Source organism: Bombus bifarius, unplaced genomic scaffold (assembly GCF_011952205.1).
Source record: "Bombus bifarius isolate JDL3187 unplaced genomic scaffold, Bbif_JDL3187 scf7180000009243, whole genome shotgun sequence".
NCBI classification, from domain to species: Eukaryota; Metazoa; Arthropoda; class Insecta; order Hymenoptera; family Apidae; genus Bombus; species Bombus bifarius.
The window spans coordinates 3,905,168-3,927,029 of record NW_022884989.1 but is presented as its reverse complement, the minus strand read 5'-3'; the positions used below and the strand labels follow the sequence as shown (position 1 = coordinate 3,927,029).

General features: G+C 42.1%; 1 protein-coding gene across 3 annotated transcripts in view; it reads right to left on the bottom strand.

Annotated features, from left to right (window-relative positions):
* Window positions 1-21,862, bottom strand: part of LOC117214736 (ecdysone-induced protein 78C) — a 141,078-nt gene that overhangs the window by 103,152 nt on the left and 16,064 nt on the right. For 2 of the 3 annotated variants that reach the window (XR_004488928.1, XM_033461030.1), the window contains exon 1: window positions 16,888-17,645. The exons of the other annotated variant lie outside the window; for it this stretch is intronic. Coding sequence is in view for 1 of the 2 variants with exons in the window: in XM_033461030.1 (XP_033316921.1) it covers window positions 16,888-17,170 (283 nt within the window). In the remaining variant the exon portion in view is untranslated. Of the gene's footprint in view, window positions 1-16,887; window positions 17,646-21,862 lie in introns of those variants that run through there. 3 annotated transcript variants of the gene reach the window in all.

The window sequence follows — 21,862 nt, the reverse complement described above, 5'->3', positions numbered from 1 at the left end:
AGTACCTAACACTTTGTCCCTCGATAATACACGGTCGTACGATTATTTTCAAAAGGAAAGGAAAGTATTCGAAAAGAGAAAGGAAGAAAGTACGACGTATCTGAAACATCTCTGCCTTTACGATAAGTCATCGATGCTTATTTTGCAAGTCGTGGCACGCGAAATCGTTTCACCGATGGAAATAGACAACCGCACGCGTTTAAACGCCCTGTACCGAATCATTGTTAACGTGGTCGCGATCGGTTATCCCTGACAACCAGACGAACCGGTCCGAAACTTTTTCTCCACATAACTTTTCCTCCTGCACACCTTTCCGGCGCGACTTCCTTTCTCTAAATTCGTTCTTCCAATCAGAGCAACAAACCCTCGTTATCCTACGCACGAAATGTCGCGTTGATCAGCAATACGTTGCTCGTTTCAGTAGATAAGGACAGTGCTTATCAGACTATAGGAAGGATATACGCGTAAGTATCGGGATTTATGTAGGGCGTTAGAATTGATTCAAATTCCCAAGAAGGTGATCGATCGATCAAAGTTTTACAAGTTGTGCTGGATAGCAACCTAAGATTTTACTTGTATATAAAACTTTGATCCAAGATTTTAAACAGAACGATAGTTCTTCAGAATTTCGATCATTTCCTGATAATATTTGAGACTCGACTCATTCGCTATAAGCGTTCGTAGGTGCAGGTAATAACTATAAATGATGGTGTAGTATAAGTATTTAGTAACGATCGATCGTGCGATCACAAGGAGCAAGATAAAGTGAGCAAGATGCGGAAGAAAAAGGAAAGAAGAAGAAGAGCCGGACAAAGAGGACGAAGGTCTGTTCGGTTCGATAATAATGCATCAAGTGCATTGGCCAGTGACCAGCGTCACGACAGGTGCATGATCGACCGTTTTGTAGCTCTCCTCGACGCGAACATGCCGCGTATCCCAACGTTTATCGTTTTCTGCATACGACGCGTTCGATCGTTCCGCGAGCGGTGCCTGGTCGTATTTAATACTTAAGCGTTCGTCACGGAAAATGATTAATGGCCAGGGAAATGAGTCATGTGTTTCGGGAACGTGTCGAAAGTACTGTTGCATAATGCATATGCTTACATGATCTTATTGATTGTCGTGGAATTTTTATCAACGTCACTGGCAAAATTACGGCTGATAATATGCCTGTATAGAAATACGATGATGGATATGTTAATACTACGTTACGTGAATTTCGTGTGTCTTCCAAAAATTTGATCCTATGGAAGTCGCCTGATGAATAGTTTTATGTTGTTGTTATTTCTACATTTGGAATTAATGCATTTGAATGTTAAATCATCGATTGTTAAAAGTAATTAAATTAAGTTCGCTGGGATTGACAAATGAAAGAGATTTACAGTTGCAATGAAATGAGAAAAGGCAGAGGAAAATTTATAATGTCTTAATTCAGTTGGAATAATACTGTCTCGTTTCCTTCTTTTTCCTTTTTTGCAAGCATTCACTGCTGATTCTATGATCTATAATCAGGTAATTAAGCAGTAAATCGAAATCCAAAGCAGTTAGAAGTTGGAAGATGATTAAGCCCACGTTAACGCCAATGCACGAAATTAACCGTAAACCTTAAGTTGCAGCCAAGCGTGGCGTATCAAGAATACCTGATCCGAGAACTACGTGATTCGCCTGTTTGGTCCTTCGGCCATTGTGTACAATAATTTGAACAAGCACGCCTTCTCCTTTGTATTCCAAACGGCCCGTAACCCAGCATCGATAACGCCATGGTTCAAAACGCTTCTATTTATTCCAACTGGAACCGAACCATCCGCTAAAGTTTCTTCCTGCTCCGTGCAATTTCCCCGGTGTACCAGATAACGGTCAGAAAAATCCAATTCATGGACATCGCTCGTTATCTGATGGCTCTCTGTTTTCCGTTACAAGGACACGATCCTCGTGACTGTCAAGAACGATGTCACAAAACGGAGTTTCTCATCGAAATCGGAAACAGGTTTAACTAAGAATCAAGTTAAGCGAAGAAACTAAATAGCAAAGAGAACGTTCGGTGTTTCGATGGACAAGAAAAGAGAAGAGAACAGAAAGAGAAGAGAAAGAAAGAGAGAGAGAAAGAGAGAGATTTAGGTTTAGAGATAGAAAAGGAAGATCAGGTAAAGGAAACGATGGTAAAAAAGAAAAAGAAACGACCTGGTGTTAGAATTAGAGTGAGAAAAAGAGGATCCGCGGCGAGATTCGCGTTTCTCGAGCGTCCGTTGAACTCTTTGATACATCAACGTCCGTCAATCGCGAAGAAGCGGAAGAGATGTCCGCCTTGGCTCGGCATCCTGCGAAACCGGAGGTCTTCGACCGTCAAAGTAGACGAGGTGAACGCGGTGCGCGCGAAAACCGGTGATTCGCACGTCCCTCGAATGAACGAATCGCGCAAGTCGCTGGCTTCTTATTCCACGGTGGTCCTCGCACGGAATCCTGAGTTCAATGCCTCTTTGATGAGCCTTCCCTTCTCCTTCGGCGCAACAACCATCGACTCTGCGGCCATCGTCGCGAACAGTCCACCTTTTTCCCCTACCCATCCCTCCCCATACGATTTATCTTGATCCATCGACGAATCGACCGATCAAAAGCTGTCGATTCGCGTCGAATTCATCGTCTGACCGATGATCGTTTACGATCGACCGGCCGACCCACTACGACACACGAAAATCACGAGTACGCGTGAACTGTTGCTCCTCCGTCCTCTTCTTCTTCTTTATTTTCTTCGTCGTCCTCATCTCGATAGAGAATCACGCGTGCTCGTAGGTGAAACTGCGTCGAATAACTTCCCGTTGATAATCATCGTAAGAGAAGGTGGGGCAAATTTATGTGCGTCGACTCGAACTAGCTGCGTGCAGGTGGAAAATCAGCCAGCCTCGACGATAGCGTGCATTATATAACAGCATGGCTATTTTCAAGTGTCGAGGAAATTTACACGGAAACTATTTTTGTCATTCGATACTGAATGACCAACGTTAATGATCGTATCGTGTTCTTTCTCATATTCTCATGTTATTTATTTCAAAAAATATTAGAGTTGAAGCTGGATTGAGAAAATTAATGAGTACGTCATTAAGACACTTTGAACTTTATAATAGCTGTCATGTGTATCTTCATCTTTAAAATCTTGTAGGAACTTTCCTATATTTCTATCTTTCAAATTTTCCCTGTCAAAGATAATTTATGACATTATGTAATTACAGCTACATACATCATCTCCTAATTACCTTTTTTACATTACGAACAACATTATTTAGTGATATTCAACCAATTTAGAAAATGTCAAATTACACGTGACAGCAAGACAGATAGTGATCAACCGAATCTCATCTAAAGGTTATCAAACTACGTATCAAGAATAGTCAGCGACTATCAAACTGTCGAATCTAAAAAACTATACTTTCACGATATAAAATTAATTACCACTTAGAAGACATAATGAATTTACAAACGTAATCTTTCTGTTGGAAAGACTTCGTGATACAACATGATTAACACATATCGATGCGTTAACACGGTAAGAGACAAGAAATTAATATTAATCGAGCATCAAGCGTTAAGTGAAAAGTAATTACCAGTAAATCTTCTTTAACTGAGACGACTTAATTCAAGCGGACTTTCTCTTTCGTCTGAGATGTTCGACGTGCACAACTTTAGCTCGTAACATCCTGCAGATAACAATCGGAAAGAGGAAGAGAGAGAAAGGAAGAGAATTTATGCGGAGGCAGGTACGAAGTGCGTTCAAGTGGGTGGAAAATCAGGACCAGTGGGTGGTGCAACCGATAACTCACGTCTGATGGCAGGGTCCGAGCGGGGACTCGGCCCTTCGATTTTTTCGGAGAACCAAACGTGAGAATTAACTGATAAAGGCGATACGATAGCAGCCGATTTATGACTAATTTGTACGAATAGAAGTTCTTAATTTTGCGCCCTGCAACCTGCTAACATCGGATGTATACGTAACACATAATAACGATATAACTGAGCAACTTTATAAAAATTATCTTCAGAGAAAAATTCAATATTCCTTATAATTTTTACCCTTTATAACATAAACAGTGAGTGCCGTACGGGTAATAAGAAACTAAGTTCTTATCTTACAACGTTACGCGGTCATTGAACTGCGAGCCGAACGTGACAAACGCGAGTTACATACGAGATAAAGTTTGGTTACGATATTAAATTTAATCTGTAAGATTGAAAATTGCTTGACGATAATTACGTACGGTAGTTTAATATTTTTCAGATACTACGCTATTTCAGTTATACGTAAGTTAAAGAATATAATCGTTAAAAGACAGAACTCCTACGAACGGTAAGAAACATAATCCCATAATATATTTAATCAGATACAACATTACATGTTTTGGAAATCTTACACAATTTCTGACGACATCCATATAACAAAAATGATTAGAATTGAAAATCAGAAACGATTCTCCTTACGAAGCAACCTTGACGAGTATGAGGATAAAACGTTGCATCGATTAAACTAGAAGAATTAAACTCGTTTCGAATCAGGCTTCGGCGAACAACGCTTAGGCGTAATTTTCCAAGAATCATCGGTTCGAAAGAAATCGATGCGACCCAGTGATCGTATCGCGCGTAAAAGCGCGAGTGAATTTGCAATGAAAATACATCGACCCGAAGATTTAACACTAGTGCAAACGCGATCTCGAGGCCACAGGTTACGACGCCCTCACCACCGACGCCTCGCAACCCCTCGGCGTTCATTCGCGTTCCATTTCACGAAGGCTCAAAACAACGCCTCGAACAGCTGTTTGAAGCTTAAAGGCAAGGTCGCAGCCTTTACGTCTGCGTACGCAATGCCGCCCGTTTCAACGCGTCGCTGAACGCACGTGTGTATACGTACGCATATGCGCAAGCGCGCGTGCGTGCGTGCGTGCGCAGATTCGCTACTGTGTGTTAGCGCGCGCATTTGTGCACGCTCACGTGCGAACACGCGAGTACGTGACACGCCGACGAGTGCAGTGCACTCGATGACAGTATGTGGTATCGCAGCCGATACATACACATTTCTCGTCTTATGTGCAAACACCAGATGAAAATAAAACGCAGGAAAAAGTAGAAACGTTGAGTAACTGAGATCGAGGATAGGAGGATAGGATCAATAGATTCGATCGAGGATGATGGAGGTAACGTATTATATATTTAATTTGATAAAATACTATTTAATAATTTACTTAATCCTATCGATCTCTTCGAAATCGATATAATATTCTAAAAGACATTAAATATGTATCTAGTTTTTAAATATTTGATTTCAATACTTAATACAATTTCATTAACTTTTGTATAATCCACGTTTCTAATCAGCGAGATATTCTAAAAAAGAAAAGATGTTTAATGAAACATAAACGTGAGAAAGAAGCAACGAAAATAGCACGATATTGTACGCGATTTTTCATCATCGATATCTTCCAGAGCACCGAGGAAGATTAAATGACATTTCGCTGCATTTAATTATACGTCGATCTAATCGCCAATTATCGGTGGTATTACATAAGTAAGAAGCCATTTAAACCTTTTAATTTTTATGAGATTATTTAAATCTTCGAATTTCCGTAAAGTCAACGACACCGTCAACGACTTTAATGAGCATATTGAATTTATCGTTAAATCTAAAAGTCTGACGATAAATTGTGTTCTGTTTGAATCTTTAGACGGAAAAGTCAAGTCGTTTCGCGTGTATACACAGATGACGTTCGCCACTGATCGACCCACGTGTGCGCGCGCACATGCGCGTTACGCACACGCACTCATGCAGCATGCAGTCCGTAGTGTGCGTACACGGACACGTTTTACTGTCGCAGGGAGAGCCACCGCGCGCCGTACCACCGCACATAACTATAGTTATGCAATCCACCAACTCGTATTCATGGTCAAGGTCTGCGTCCTTACCTTACCGCTAGATACGTGTACGTGCACACACCAGTGCGACGGCTGTGCAAGGAGTTCACGTACGCGGAAAAGAGGGGCGAGGTTGCCGGTGAAAGAATAAGGGCCCGGACGTTATCGAATTCAGACAGAAGCGACGAATAAAGTTGAGCGTCGCTAATAGACCGGTATGCGAAACCGGATCGTCCGGAAACGCTAATAGAGTGGGCGTGATAAAGATAAAAAAAATCTGATTCCGTTCGCTCGTTTCGGGCAAAAGATACGAGTTTCCAGATCGATCTACTCTCGCTATAGTCACTTTTCTTTGATCTTCGCTTCGGGTCTACCGATAAACGCACGTGCAGCGGCACTTACACGCTGCTTGGGTATGGAATTTGCATAAGTGCAAAAATTATTCATAATACAAACGAGTTCTTTTCTCCAAACGAGAAAATAAGTACATATTGCCGCGTAGATTTGACGAAGTTATGTGAGTCTTTAACGAGCTTTCTCCGCGCACGAAAATAACAAGCATTATTTTCCTCGGCCGCTTATTTATGTAGAACATTCCGAATGGAAAATATGTAGAGCGAAACGCTGTGGTAATAAAGTTTGCTAAGAGAACACTGGTTGATCGACGATAGACCGAACAACGAAAAGCACGGCCGGTGGTAGCGTGCGACTGCCAGCCAAGGAAGAAAAGGATGCGTAGAGGAAACGTGGTTTCTTTTACCTTTTCATCGGAGTGGCTGAACGCGTACACGGCCGCTAGTGTTGGTGCGCGTGCGCATGTGCACGCGCACTGCCAGTAGGAGGTAATGGTAATGCATGGAGGAAAACGGTAATAACGCAGAAAAGCAGGAGAGGCGGTTGCAGTGATTTAATATAACTGAGTTACAGGAAGTGAATATTATTAGCATTCGCTCACGGTGGACCTATGCACGTACATTTATCTTTCTCATTTCTTGTATATTCGTTCGATGTACATATACTGTAGCTCGATACGCGTACAGGGAAATGTGTACTCCAAGTTTACTCAAATACGTACGTGCACACCTGTATACGTGTTATACGCATGTGTGTACGAGACAGGGTGTGCAAGTACGTGCAAAAAAACAAGTGTACAACAGGGAGGACTACAGCGGGTCAGCGAGAAAGGAAATAATCACTCTTCGTGTGCGTTTAACGCGTCAAGGAACGCGTATGCATACGTGTGACGGTACACGACACGTAATATGTGTGATGTAACGTACACAGTGCCTGAAATGCACGTGCGATTACGGCGCGCTTATTTGTGCGCCGAACGAGTTTCGTTGATGCAACGAAATCGCTTCGCGGTAACCACCATTTTACCGTGCCTTTTATCTCGTGAATAACGACCCCATTGCGGGAAGAATCGCCATACTCATGAGGGAATGTAACAGTCTATAGTCTACACTCTACACTCTACACTCTACACTCTACACTCTACACTCCACGGTCTACAGTCTACAGTCTACAGTCTACAGTATACAGTCTACAGTCTACACAAATAGACAGTTCTGTTGCGTTTAAATATTAGGTCTTTGGGTGCCGGTAAATGACACGAATTGTTGTATACGCAAAGACAATTCGAGTAAAGAATATCGAATTGGTCAGCGACTTGAAAATTATAGGTATCAGCAAAAATGTATTTTAAGAGTGAAACTTCGATATTAGATGGAGAAAATATTTTAGCATCAAAGTATTTTATTCAAGAAGATAACCGTATCGAATTGTTCTTTTTCAGAAGTAAATAAATAAATCAAAAATTTGTAAAAAAATCTAACTTTGTTACATATGCTTATACGTTTTTAACATCAAAGAATTCGCATTAATCACGAGGCACTGCTCCTGCACCAGGAAGTCAGGGTGTACAAGTTCGATCAGATACACACGGAACAGCCGATCTTAATCAATTTCCCTTAATTTTACCGTTGCATGACCACTTGGTACTGTATACTGTATACCTACATAGTAGGCAGTTCAATGGCGTTGCACTGCCAACGCTAACACGACTCTCTTTCTCCTTCTAAAAAGGTCTCTTCTACCTCTACCGTCATTAGCATTGCCATTAGCTAAGTCTTCTACACTGCAAAAAATCTTATCCCTAGTTACTCCGCTACAAACTACCGATTAACATATCATTTAATTATCGGCCGAATTAAGAAAAGAACAACTAAAAACAGGTATCAAATAAATCTTTAATGACCCTTGAAATTATGCAACATTTTCTCTCCTGTTTAGTTGAGAAACCAATTACTTTAAGTTTACGTAACACAATTTTTCCTTACCTCAATGCCAAACCGCAATACTCTATTTAACTAAATTGATTTACTCGAATAGCAATACATCAGAGTTTCCTTAACGTATTGCGAAGAAGAGTGTGCTGCACGCAGCGCTAGACAAAGCACCGAATAGCAAATGGATTGTTAGTTTCCTGGCTGACGACTTGAGAGCGAGTCGCGAGCGACTAGATTGCCGTGCGGCATAATACCGAAGCAAGGAATAAAATTTCTTTTTCAATTACGAGCCGCGAAACTCTCTGTCCGGCCATTATCACCGCGCGTGATACCTCGTTAAAACGTATCCGGAAGGTCAATCGTTTTATAATGCAAAAGGAAAGAGAGGGACAAGAGAGAGGGAGAGAGAGAGAGAGAGAGAGAGAGAAAGAGAGAGAAAGAAAGAAAGCAGGGGATTGGAGATGTATCGCGGTTAGGGTCGATGTATGCATTCTACACGTGGCTGTCTCTGGTCGTAGCTGCGCGTGCACCGATGTTTCGGTGCACCGCGTATCCTATACGCCGTGATTTCATTTTATTCGACGCGTATGTATATGCAGGGAAAAAGAAAGGAAGAGAAAAGGTGCGATAGAAACGCGCGACTCGACCGTGTTGTGTGCTGCTACACACGCACGGTCTCGCGTGCGCGCGCACGCATACATTCGCGCACACGCGCACTGGTAGCATCACTTCACTGATGATATACCCTACCGAGAGTTCATTGCTCTTGAGGTGCAACGGAGAACGACGAGGATTCGCGCGAGAACGTCGGAAAGAGAAGGAGAAACGGAGAGGGAGACGCGAACTGGCATTGGCACGATGGAGAGAGACAAAAACGGAGACGCACAGCACGGAAGACGAAAGGGAACGAGCGAAAGAGACTAACCGATGGTACGAACAAGACACTGTCAAGAAGCTCTGAAAAGTCGAAGGAAGGGCGGAGAAAGACGGATCGAGAAGTATGTATTTACCACACGTCTCGGCGACTTTTAATAATTCACACGCGATTCCCAGCGCACCGTTCCGAGTCAAGACCACACCACTCTCGATGTTTTCGTTTTCTCTGGTCGCACGCACATGTTCGAAGGAAATGGCAAGGCCGGTAGGAAGCGATTGGGTTAAACGCTCTTCTAACGAATGTCCGTCGGCGAGTATTGGTTTCGTGCTAACGTAACGACACGTTACGCTTTATATCCGTACGTGGTCAAACTGCGTGCTGCTCGCGAGACATCGGCTACGATCGTAACCTCGTAAGTACAAACCGCCTCCAGAGCATCTCCCTCGGCTGGTCGATGATAGTAATCGTCGTTAATCACGAGCCAACTGGCATAAAACAATTAAATTCGCGTACCCGACGAGCTCTTATAGGTACTTCTGATAAGTTATACTTCTCAGTTTTCTCAACAGCCGCACCGCCTGTTCTTCGCCTGTGCAATTCCCAAAGCCCAAGATAAATTCACTTTTAAAGCACGCTTCACTTTGAAATATCGAATCATCGGGCGGGACAAATCAAAATGACATTGAGTCGATCGAAAAATCGGAAAATATTGGACGCGGACGCTCGTTGAGCGTACCGACTCGAGCTTGTACCGGACACGTACCGGGTGCAATGTACCTGGATGAGTCACACGGTAACAGCGCACACATTCGCGTACGCACATGCGTCTCCACGCGCGATTCGCGCTCGTGTGCGCGCGCGTCTTTCGTCCTTGTCTTTCTCACTCGGTCGCGGCGGCGCGGCGTTCCTCGTTACTCGTAACACGCCAGAAAGAAACGAAGAAACGCGGTAACTTGCGCGCGATACGCGCTACGAACAGAGACGGGGAACGGGGCAACGAGCAAGATGGAAGATAAAAATCCAATCATTTCGACCGGTTTTGCATCGTGCCGACGAGGATAATGGAATACCGCGTCACTTTTTGCCGGTGCACAGAATATTTCCTCGCGTTAATATCCGCGCGTTCTACCCCGGCTCCTCTCCTCGTATCTGCGCCAGGTACGTACCTAATCGTGGTATACACCGCGCATTTGGCGCCCCTTACGTGACTGGCGCCAATCAGGTTAAGCTATTTCTAACTTTTGCGGAAACAACTTTGATTCGTTTCTTCGTTTTCCTTTTTCCTTTGGCTAATTATGAAGTTTTCGTAATTATGATGTTATTTTCCTTCGTTTAGTCAGAAAATTTGCTAACTAAACTATGTGCAACTATCTGTAATTATAAATACTTAATGTTACAGCGTAATATATAACTGTATCCAATAAATTTAATACGATATGGTAATAAGTCAATAGATATAGAAAATTTATATAGCATACAAATAATATAAGAAGCTAAAAACATATTACAGTTAGCTATAACTTATAACATGTCTCATATATTCAACAAGTTAAAAATCGGGACGGCGATTACGAGTGTTTATTCCTTTAACGTAGATAATTAAAAGCATATTTTATGTAATTGTCACTGATGTTAACTAACCATAGAGTCCAATACCAATTGGCCAGTAGAAACGAATGGATAAAAATCACAGAATTATGTAAACACGTGAAACTACGTAAGTGTCAAAAACTGGTAGCTATAAGGCTTCAGGGCAAGGAAATGATGCGATAACCTGTCGAATGCGGATAGAAAGTTCAATTCGTACGAGACGAACAAATTAGTCCCGCGGAAATTATTTTTAGACACAGAAACTAGCATAGTGGTAGTTCCAGACTGACTCGATTAAAAGCGAGTACGCGAGTCAGCTTTCGTCGCCCTTTTCCTTCTTGACAAGCAAAATATAGCTTTAGAAAAACACGGTTCGCCACGAAACAACATGTGTGCGATCGTTTCGAATTCTTATGGCAACCATAAATTTTAACGAGATTCTGTCACTTTTTCTGCAGGAAAACTGGATTATATCAAAGGATAAACGACGAGTATACGGGCGTGTAAAAAATCCGGAAACGTATCGAAAAGGTGAACGCCATACGAAGACAAGAAACGAGTATCTGGTTGCATGAATATTAATAAAGCACGTTAACTCGACACACGACTCTGTCGTGCTTATATTACACTCGGAAGTATCCGGCAATTATTCAAAACCAATGACCACGTTGAAGAGATCCTTCTGAGTAGCCGGTCATTTGTATGAGAGTTCGACGTTTTGAACGATCAAGCGAGTGAAATAAAAAATGCAATTTTTTTCAGATATCTGACAGCTTTTAAACTTTGTCTCCCAAGAGATGTTTTTTTCATGATGATTTGTCCAAAATGTTCTGTAATTATGTAAGCTTGGAACTGTTACATTGTTACGGTACATGGATTTAAGAGTGTATCATTTCGATCAAAGATCGCTTTCTCTCGTCGAAATAAATTAAATTCATCGACACATATGCATTTTAAAGGCGATTGTGAAAGAAAACATAGGAAAAGATTGGGAAAAATTTTGAACAGAGAAGAACGTCTCCTTAATATTTGTTTTACATTTATGTTTTACATTTTTAACACAATTATTGTCGCAGAATTTCCAAATTTAATCTCACCTATCAACACATGTACAATTCTTTAATTAATTAACATAAACTCGACTCATACTGATTATCATCAACTTACTTAAATTTCCAAGAAATATCGTATAACAGTAATTTACGTGCAAATGTCTCTATCGTGAAGATCCTTGGGCTTAACAAGAAGGTTCTATCTAGTCCACAAGAATTTATTAAGCAGTTAAAAATAAATGACAAAAAGATGAAAAAAGGAAGAGGAATGAAAAGATGAAATGAGAAAGAAGGCGGTCAAAGAAACACATCGAGAGACTGCTAAAACGGTGTTGCGTAATCCTTTGGATTTAGTTTACTTTCGTCGGAGTCGATGCCACGCACGTAGCGTGACCGTGGCACTGAACCAGCGGCACGAACTTTCTCGTGGCCTTCGTTCCAGGAAGACGATTTACGTGACATGAACAGGACGCCAATGACTGCGAACGGTCATCGACGGTCCGAGCATCGCCTCTCCATTCGTCAGATCGTCGTGAATACATGTCGATTTCGAATCGATTATCGCTGTCGAACCTGGAGGAATCGAGTCCTGGTGAAACGAATTTTTTAGAACGCGATGATACAAGCATTGCGCAATGACATAAAAATAGAAAAGATATATATATCGAAGCTAGGTGTAACTAATAATAAAACTCCGCTCTATCATAGGTTACTTTTCTAATCTCCTGTCCCATCTACGTTTTTTATATAACTTTGTATTCTTATGTTTCTTCCAGGGAGGAAAATTCTTTTCTTTCTATTTTAGCGCAAGTGATTTATCCATAAGAATTTATTTAACAACCTTAAATCGATATGACTTGCTACAAGTTATTTCTTATAAACACAATTTATTTAAGAGCAACAACCGAATGATAGTGAATCTTCGCAGAGATGTACGAAATTGTTAGTAGATCGAGGATGTTTGTGTAAATATTGTTAGAAACGCAAGTAAAACAACGTTTGTTTCGAAACAAGACAAAGGGATTTGTTTTATTCACGAAGGGTAGCATACTCTTGATATTTTATATATTTTTGCATATTACCCGTATAATGTGCAATTTTGCATCTTTATGTTATAAATGTACAACTATTCACAGAGTAATTTAATTTACGACGATAGATAACAATTTCTTATATGTCAAAATTTACGTCGCTCCATTCCCATTTTCTTTACATCGATTCTACAATTACCTCGCAATACAATGATCGATAGATAGCCACGCAAAATATCGTACACAGAGCGAAGAAAACTTTTCTGCCTCATAATTCACCATCAGTCAATAAAACTCAATCACTCCATCAAATAAACAGGCAGGAAAAGAGATCTATCAAACAGACGAACATTAATATCATCCGTTCTATTCTACTTCCCTTCGAACACCACCAAACCCTCAGGTGCCAAGCTTCGTTTGACTTTTAACAAAACCCAAGATGCTGCTTTCGTTCTCGCGAGCAGTTCGCAACGATTTAAAAAGAGTACCGCGGGATGATTAAGCGAACTGTCGACGAAAGTTCGTTGTTTTTAAAGTGCCTGGCGAACCTTCTTGCAAAGTTTGAGCGAGAAAAAATTGCGTGAACGACAGCGGAGCGGGCGAATTATGCGGATGGACGTGCGCAAAGGTAAAATGCGTCATCGTGCTTTCACGAGAATTCCCTTGGACCCTAGCGGGATGACAGGTCGAGAAATATTCAGGAGTCTGTTCCTTGAGCATCAAGAAAGTTATCGACAGCGAATGACACGAGCGTAGAAGCATCGAGGAAAAAGGAAATTCCTCGCGACGATTCGTCGCGTACTAACGCATCTCCCTTCAGGGAACTGTTCTAAATAGATTCAGTCGTGACAAACCTTGACCGCATCGAGATTGAAATTCAAAGTTGGATTTTCGGGAACCATCGTATCAAATCGACGCCGCAGTCCTTTTAGACGAATGTATAATTTAAATGGCGACTTCCACCGTGGTCCTCGACATCTCTCGACGCTTCTCATGCTTAACGAAAAGGTAGTTACCTAGTGATGTTGAAAGAATCGCGGTCTGATCGTATTAGACACTGGATATAGTATCTCTTCTCTTGAGAATTTTCATAGCTTCTGATAGTAGTTTTCGATATTTTGGGACGCGAATAGCAAAGTTCATAACATTATCGTTAGACTGCGGGTTTCTATGGATTTATGAAGGATTAAAAGATAAGTATAACATACAGACGTACGTAAAACATTTGAAGTATTTTAATCTCGTTAATATTGGAAACTATGCTTGGATTTCGTTTCTCTAGCTGTGTTTATAAAAGTTTCCACTTGCATAAACACAATGGGGTTGGATGATTAGAGTACTTACGGTGCACGAGAAATATATCTAAAAATTGATCGCATTATAAAAATCAAACCACGGTCCAGTATTAGCTAAACATTAGCGTAATTAACATTTGAACGTATATAGTGTTTCATTCGATAATGCATATCCCTAAATTGTTCTAATGCTGATCTTGTTGTCGCGATGTCTCAACTTTTGATTGTCACATAAGGGTAGATGCATGTAACTCGTATTATTCCTTCAAAGTGTCACGTCTCAGGTTGTTTGAAACTTTACGCAGCTTGTCCTCGGTCGGTTATATGTCGGATGACGCGCAAGAAATTTGAATCGTTTGCAAACGACCAGACAAACGTATTATTTCCTCGGAATATTTTATATCGCTTTTGTAACAAGTTCTTTCCGCTTTCAATCCATTCGTTCTAAATATAAGTTTATTAGGTAATTACAACGCCTTTGTCCTAGTAAATGCTTAGCTCGGTTATAAAGCCAATTTTTACAGACACTTTAAAATCGACGATCTTCTATCAAACCAACGAGATACGCGCGTTTCGAAGTACAAATATTTCCAAATATTATCCACCTCGTTCGATATTTACGATTATATCTAAAATAAAATAACTCTAAGAAAACAACAATCGTCTTTCTCTGATTCTAATAAATTTTTTCCTAAAAAATGTTAGATACAATCAAACAGTCGGCCCAGCTTTCTCTTCTGCCCCTTTCGCCACGACGACGCTGATCGGTACGATTTTCGCATTTTCCCAAGCGAAGATGTTCGCGGCAAAAGGGCAACGAATCTGCATTACACGAGACCCTAATTGTAAGAAGAAAACGTGTATCTCTCTACCGTGCACTGTTGATTCGCGAGTGAAATGTCAGCCCCCGTTCTCTTTGCAAATAGAGAGCGGCAAAGAGAGAAAGAGAAAAGGAGAGACGGGGGTTGGGCTGGATTCACAAGGAGGATCGTACGAAACCAGTTTTCGATCCGATATTTCCTTCAGACAATGGGAACGCTCGAAGAAAACTCAATTGAAAGAGAAATCGGTAGGACGGTGGTAGCCAACCAGAGCTTCGTGGATTTATATTGTAGCCTGATAGCATTGTGCTCGCCTCGAAACGAATCGCAAGTATTGCAAACCACTCGGCGACCTTTCCAATTTGTATCGTAACCTTTACAGAACCATCTAAGAAGAGGGAACGATGGAAGCGACAGATAAACATGGCGAATCAGAATTGTAAAATAAGCAACGGTATTATTAAAACAATTGAAAGTTTCGTGAGGGCCAAGAGATATCAATGTCGGTCTCGAGGCTTCTTCGTTTGGGAGAGTTTCGAACGAACGCTTCTATCCTGGCGTGTTCTCTTTGCTACTGGGCCAAATGTTTAAATTACAAGACTTTGGATCCAACTTTAATCGTTAATGAGATAAGTGTTTGATCTGTGAGACTTACATATTATCGACAATGAGTAGGAATTCAAGATAGATAAAACCAATTTCCCTCGCGTGTCCTTAAATATTCTCCAGATCCTCGTTTAAGATTGAGAGATCGCGGTCGAGACCAACCAAGTAAAATATTTCAAGACGTTTCAAGTAATTTCAGACGCAAGTGTCATAAATTCAATGGAAATGAACACATAAATACGATACGGACATTAGCGATCTTCTATGGATATAGAGCGATATAAATCATCTGCTGAACAACAATACACTGAAATAGCCTGTAAAAAAGTAACGTCTAAATCACTTTGAAGCAACAACGTATAAGTTGGTCAGTTTTTTTACCTGTACGATCATGGACCGTAAAATTGAATCAATCAATTACAACTTTCATCATCGCGTAATGAAATGCCAGGTACGCGAGCGACGCGCCAATTTTTTCCTCCGCTCGCTTTCATAACGCCCATATCCACGCGGCGTTACTAAACCGTGCGAGAAACCGTAACAAAGGCACGCGTCTTGCAAAACATCATCGCTTAAACTTTAAACAATGCTTCTCCTTTCAACGGCATACCATAAAATATCACCGGATAACAATATCGTAACGTAAATTCATTCTATTTTTATAGTTCGTACTTCGACTAGGAGGTGATTGTACGTGAAAAGGATAAGTCAAAAACAATTGTACGATTAAATCTTTTCGTACAATGTTTCTCGATTTGTTTAAACACATAGAATCACACACCTTCTTGCCGATTGTATCGCGATCGCCGTACGAAATAACGAAACGGCTATATACGGTTGTTCACGGAAACATCTGAACATTTGCAGAAACCTTTTACGAATATATCGCGTGTACTGTATGAAATATTTTGCAGTTTTATCAACATCGTAACAACGCTCGACGATCATCGGTTACGTTTGGAAATTTGAAATTTAAAAATGTACATAGAAACTGCAGCATAGTCGATGGCTAAATAGCTACGTATTTCACAGAGATCATAAAACGAGCAATTGTTCGGTAGATAAGCCTTAAAATTTAGTGCGTCCATTTCTAACGCTTACTATACGCTCAAGATCGCTGCTTATACGGTATATACTAATTTTTTACTAAATATAAGTTTAGAGTAAATACGTCTATCGTACATCGGTGCCAATGAAATTGCAAAATATTTTCTCCAACACGTACGACATATACATAAAAATCGTCTACGCTGAATATTTAAATACCTTCGTGAGTCGCTAACGTGTTAAAACCTAGTACCAATCGAATGACAGGGGTAACAGAAATGGATTTAAAAGATTACGAAACGTCCGAGGAAATAAAACACGACAGAAAAGCAAACAGAAAATTGAGATGGGAAAAAAAGAAAAAAAAAAGGAAAATGAAACAAACCTTGCTTAATGACGATGCCAGGGGGCACTTGGACAATCGGTAGGGCGGCGTTCGGAGGATTTACAGGGATGCTGGCTGGTGTTCCAGGCGGAGGCGATGCGCTGGCGCTACCAACGGAACCGGGATCGCTGAAGCCTTGGGTGCTGTTCTCCTCCGGTCCGTCGAAGAAGCTCAGATTGAATTCACTACCAGCGTCGAACGACACTTCCGGTGTAAGGGTGTCTGGCGCCGGGGCGCTACCCAGACCCGCGCTCAGCGACTGATCGATTTTGAAAACGTCCATTGTACGAAGAGGTAATGGTGATAATGACGTCGGTGATCGCGCACCTCGGTACCAACTGCGGTCACCATTCGCGTACTCGACTCGCTACGTGACTCGATTCGCGTCCGGCTCGATGTTCATCACTTTTCTATGTCGAGATTTATAGGAGACCCTTTTTTTCTTTATGCTTGCTATATGTCTCTGTAATTATTCTTTGCCTCTTCCTTCTTCGTACGCTCAAGTACGTAACCACTGTATCACGCTATCGCTATGAAATATTATTCTCGATCAAGGATTAGACGCGAGAGCGCCGTTCTTAAGATCGGCGAAGAACCGAGAATCGAACCGATCCTCGTACGAAGATGTTTCTCGTTTAACGAATCGGAGGAGGTGTCACTGCTGATTTATAAACATATATCCTGCGTTCAGAACTCCAAGTCGTCGCACGACGAAGAAACGGAACACAGCAACGAAACGGTCTTTAGGAGGTTCGCGAATCGCGTGCCCACCGGATATTCGCTGGTGTATCACCAGCGGAACGAATAGTGCGCGAAACGACACACATCTATGCTCTTTATCCCCGTGATATCCTTTCGTTCAATCCCTTGAGCACACGCAATAAGAAAAAAAAAAAGAAAAAAAGAAAGAACGAAAAAAGCGAAAAGTACCTGAACGAGGCACTCCGCGTTTCTACGAATTCCTTGATCCTCGTCGAATGCAGCGTCGGTCCAACTTTTCCCGATCCACTCGCTCGGCTTTCCTCCAAACAGCGTGCTACCTGGAAACTTTACGCGCGAACGATCGTCGAGCACATCTCGTTTTCTCGCGGACCGATTCACCAACGGTGGAACGTCGACGACAGGCACGGAGATGACGAGGAAGACGAAGAAGACGACGAAAAAGACGAAGAGGGCGAAAAGGACGACGTTTTCGCAAGAAGATCGTCAGGTTTCGCGATGCTACGGTTTCGAGAAAGCATTCCTCTCGAACGGAGCTCTCGAGAGCGGTTGAACCGAGGTCACTGGCCGTTACTCCTCAGGCAGATTCTCAATGAAGCTGTCCGCAGGCAACTGACGAACAATTTTGGCACGTCCACGGCTTGGCCAGAGAGCGCGTTTTATCTGTTAATCTCTCTCCTTCAAAGCGCCTTCGAACACATTATGCGTTGCTCCCGTTCATACGATTCTCGTTATTCTCCAGACACTGGCGGCCGGGGGCAATGCTTTTCGGTAGCCTTGAGCAGCCTATTATTCAATCTGATACGATTACGCGCGGATGCTTTATTACGCTCGCCGTGACACGTTTCTATTTTCTCCCGATCCTTATCGGCGAGTTCAATCCGACTCGTCACGAATTTCACCGATTCAACGACTTTACGTCTTGATATGCTCCAGGAGAAACTTTAATGGATTTATTATATACAACGTACATGTATCTTCTTTGCGTCTATCCCAGCGCGTTGTTTGCCACTAGCCGAGCAACAGGCTACTCTCTGCTCTTTACTCTTTACTCGAGCAGACGATCGATGATGGTACTCGCGGCTGGTTAAAACCGGAACAAACGCGAGACTGAAAGAAAATATGAGAAAAATGAAAGACGTGGTTCGTTCGAGATGAAAATGTTAAATGAACGAAGTCGAAGAACTGTGGATCACGAAATGTGTGTGTTTGGATTCATAGAAGGTTGTTGATCGCGCAAGATTCAATTTCTTTTCCTTTGTTTTTTTTTCTTTCTTTCCTTTTCTTTTTTTAACGATCCTTTTTCCCGTGTCAACGCGAAAGCAAACAACTACGAAGCACCTGGCAGCGGTTGCACGAACAAACGGGGAAAAAAATCCGCACTTCACTGGCACCGTGTCACAACAGGAAGAGAAGACCTTTCTCGTTAGCTATCTGGTTGCCCGAGGGCTGCGAAAATCCGTGGGATCGCGATCTTCGACAGGGTTCAGCATTGTTTGAAAAGACGCTCGGTATCGTCTTCGTGCGAGGGCATGTTCTCATCGACATCGTTATTTTCCCTTCTAGCTCTCTCCCTCTCTCTCTCTCTTTCTCTCTCCCCGGGTTTCCGCTTCGAAATAAAAACGATGCGAGGGTTCAACCCATTATCTTTCCTTTTTGGTTGAGATCGAGAGATCATTCGCTGCTTTCGCTTTCCTTTTCCGCTCTTCTGCTTCTCTCTCTCTCTCTCTCTCTCTCTCTCTCTCTCTCTCTCTCTCTCTCTCTCTCTCTCTCTCCTTGACTTTTTTTCTATCTTTGTGTTACGCTTATGTTTATATATGTATATATATTTTTTTCTCCGTCCTTTTCTTCCTTCCTCTCCGCGTATTTTCTCTTCCTTCTTTATATTTTGTTCGTTTCTCTCTGAGTTTCACTTTATTTGCCACGTTGCACAATGGAACGATCTAGGGGGAAAACTTTTTTCGGGTAACGCAAGCACGGCCTTTTCCACCGATTTTCAGTGGGTCTGTGGTCCCCTGGCTTTTCACGTGATCCATCGCTGAAAAGACAAATCAAAACGAAACGAAAATCAGAAACCAAGGGAAAACCACGACTTCGAACGCGATCAACAAAAGAAGAAACTGTTATTCGTCTCTCTGACCAGACGTATAAATAAACTGGAAGTTCGAGCATGCGCGATCGATCTCGTTTTACCTTGCTCGATTTCCCCGATCTCCTAAGGTTTTCGCGGACAAACGAGTCGTCGCTACGTACGAACACGCGGAGGAATGCTTCCGCCACGAGATCAAAGCTCATCGAACGGTATCGATAATCGTGTTGCAAGTGGAATCAACGAAACTAAGAGCAAGTCGCGCTTCTCTCGGAATAATCTTTCGATTATTGATCGATCGGTAAAGTTTGACCCGACCATGGTCGATAGCCGAATATATTAGCGTTTTTATTCTTTTCCAAAACGTTTCTCGCCAGCTGTAACAGCGAAAGATAGAGGGAGAAAAGAGACTGAGAGAGAGAGAGAGAAGAGGAGAAAGAAAGGTGAACGACGAGAGAAGAGAAGATCGGTGGATTCGAAAGGAGGAAAAGATCGCGAAAGGAAAAAAGACAGCGAGTCCAGAGAGGAACACGAGGAGGAGAGTGAGAAAAAGCGAATGTCATTGCCGTAATCTTCGGACGTTGACTTCCTCCTGGCTCGTCCCTCCTTCCTCTTGGTCGCAAGCCCCTTCCCAACCACCTCACCCCCTCCCAGTTCGTTTTCTTTGTCCTCTCGTTCTCACCTGTGCGTTCCTCCTCGCGATTCTCTACCTGCTCTCTCGCTTCCTCTTTCCTCCCCTTCACCTTTCCGCGCTACCTCTCTCTCGCTCTCACGTCTCTTCGCTTCTTCGTTCCTTCTCACTCTTTCGCCCTTTTTCTCTTTAACCGTGGCTCGTTACGCCAGCTCGTGAGTCTCAAATATTTTCGTAACGATTCGCGCGTAAAGTCCTCGTCGAAAGATTTTAATAAACACGAACGAAGAAAGTACGTACGTACACAGGTAGATGGTGGATTAGAACAGATGTTACATCCGTGGCGGGAATAGGATTCGGTAAAAAATCCAAGCCAGACGATTAACCCGCTCTCTAGTTTCACCGGTTTTTAATCGGAAACGAATTTTCGAACGATCGCTGAATTAACATATCAACCGGTATATCGCTCAATCGCAGCCGCTTTCTGCTTGCAATTATTAAATGATAAATCAAGAGACTGTTAATCTTAGTCGAAGTGCAATGATATTTTACGCGTATTTGCTCTTGCTACATGTAAGATCGGTTTGCACAACTTGGTTGGAAATGTAGAAACGAAACGTTGAAAATCTATGCATAGAAATGTATTTTTAGTTTGCACGGTCATAATGCTTCTATCGCGTTAAAGTTGCGTTCATCCGTGCAGAAATAATTGCGTGATTATCAGATTATTGCGTGAAAAATATTTGGAAATAAGATAACGAGTCAGATGCTTCTTCCGAGTTAAAGAACAGGCCAGGTGTCTGAAATTTCTGATCGAAGCTGGTCGTACGATCGATGTATCGTTGCATTTGTATTTCATTTAACTCTTTCCTGCTCTATTTCGTATATCCAGGATATTGTACCGCAACGAGTTACTAACTCGACGATAAATGTATTTTCATTGGTCCTAATTTTAACGCATTATATCCTCTTATCTTATAGAAATATCAAGCAAACATGTTTCTACTGTTCGTAATTCGAAGGAAAAAATGTCATCACGACCCAAAAGCATCCGACTTTAAAAGGATTAACGCGTAAGTACCTCGAGCCTCGAATAATTTAATACTCGATTCCTTCCCTACGACCGAATTCTTTCGTTGTAACTTTCTCTAGAAACAAGTAGAGAAGAAAGACTGTTCAATTGTCCTAAGATGCTATGCAAGATGCTTTCAAACGCAAAACTCAATCCATATCACTCGACTAGGGTCGTCCACTCGTCTGTGCCCACTCAACCGAATCAACGCCCAAAAACATCTCATTGACAGGGCGAATCGGAATTACGACTGCTTCGAGCCTCGTGCTTAGTTGCCCTCGTACTTGAAGAATCGGCTTTTTCACGAGGTGGAACGACGCGTGTCTTGCAAAGGACGAAATCACGGTCGAGTACGGGGCACCAGGCTATGATTTAAAGTCTCGCGGTGTATGCACGAGAGAGGCATACGCGCCGCGGGATATACATTACCCGCGGTATAATCCGTCGCGAATGATTTATAAAT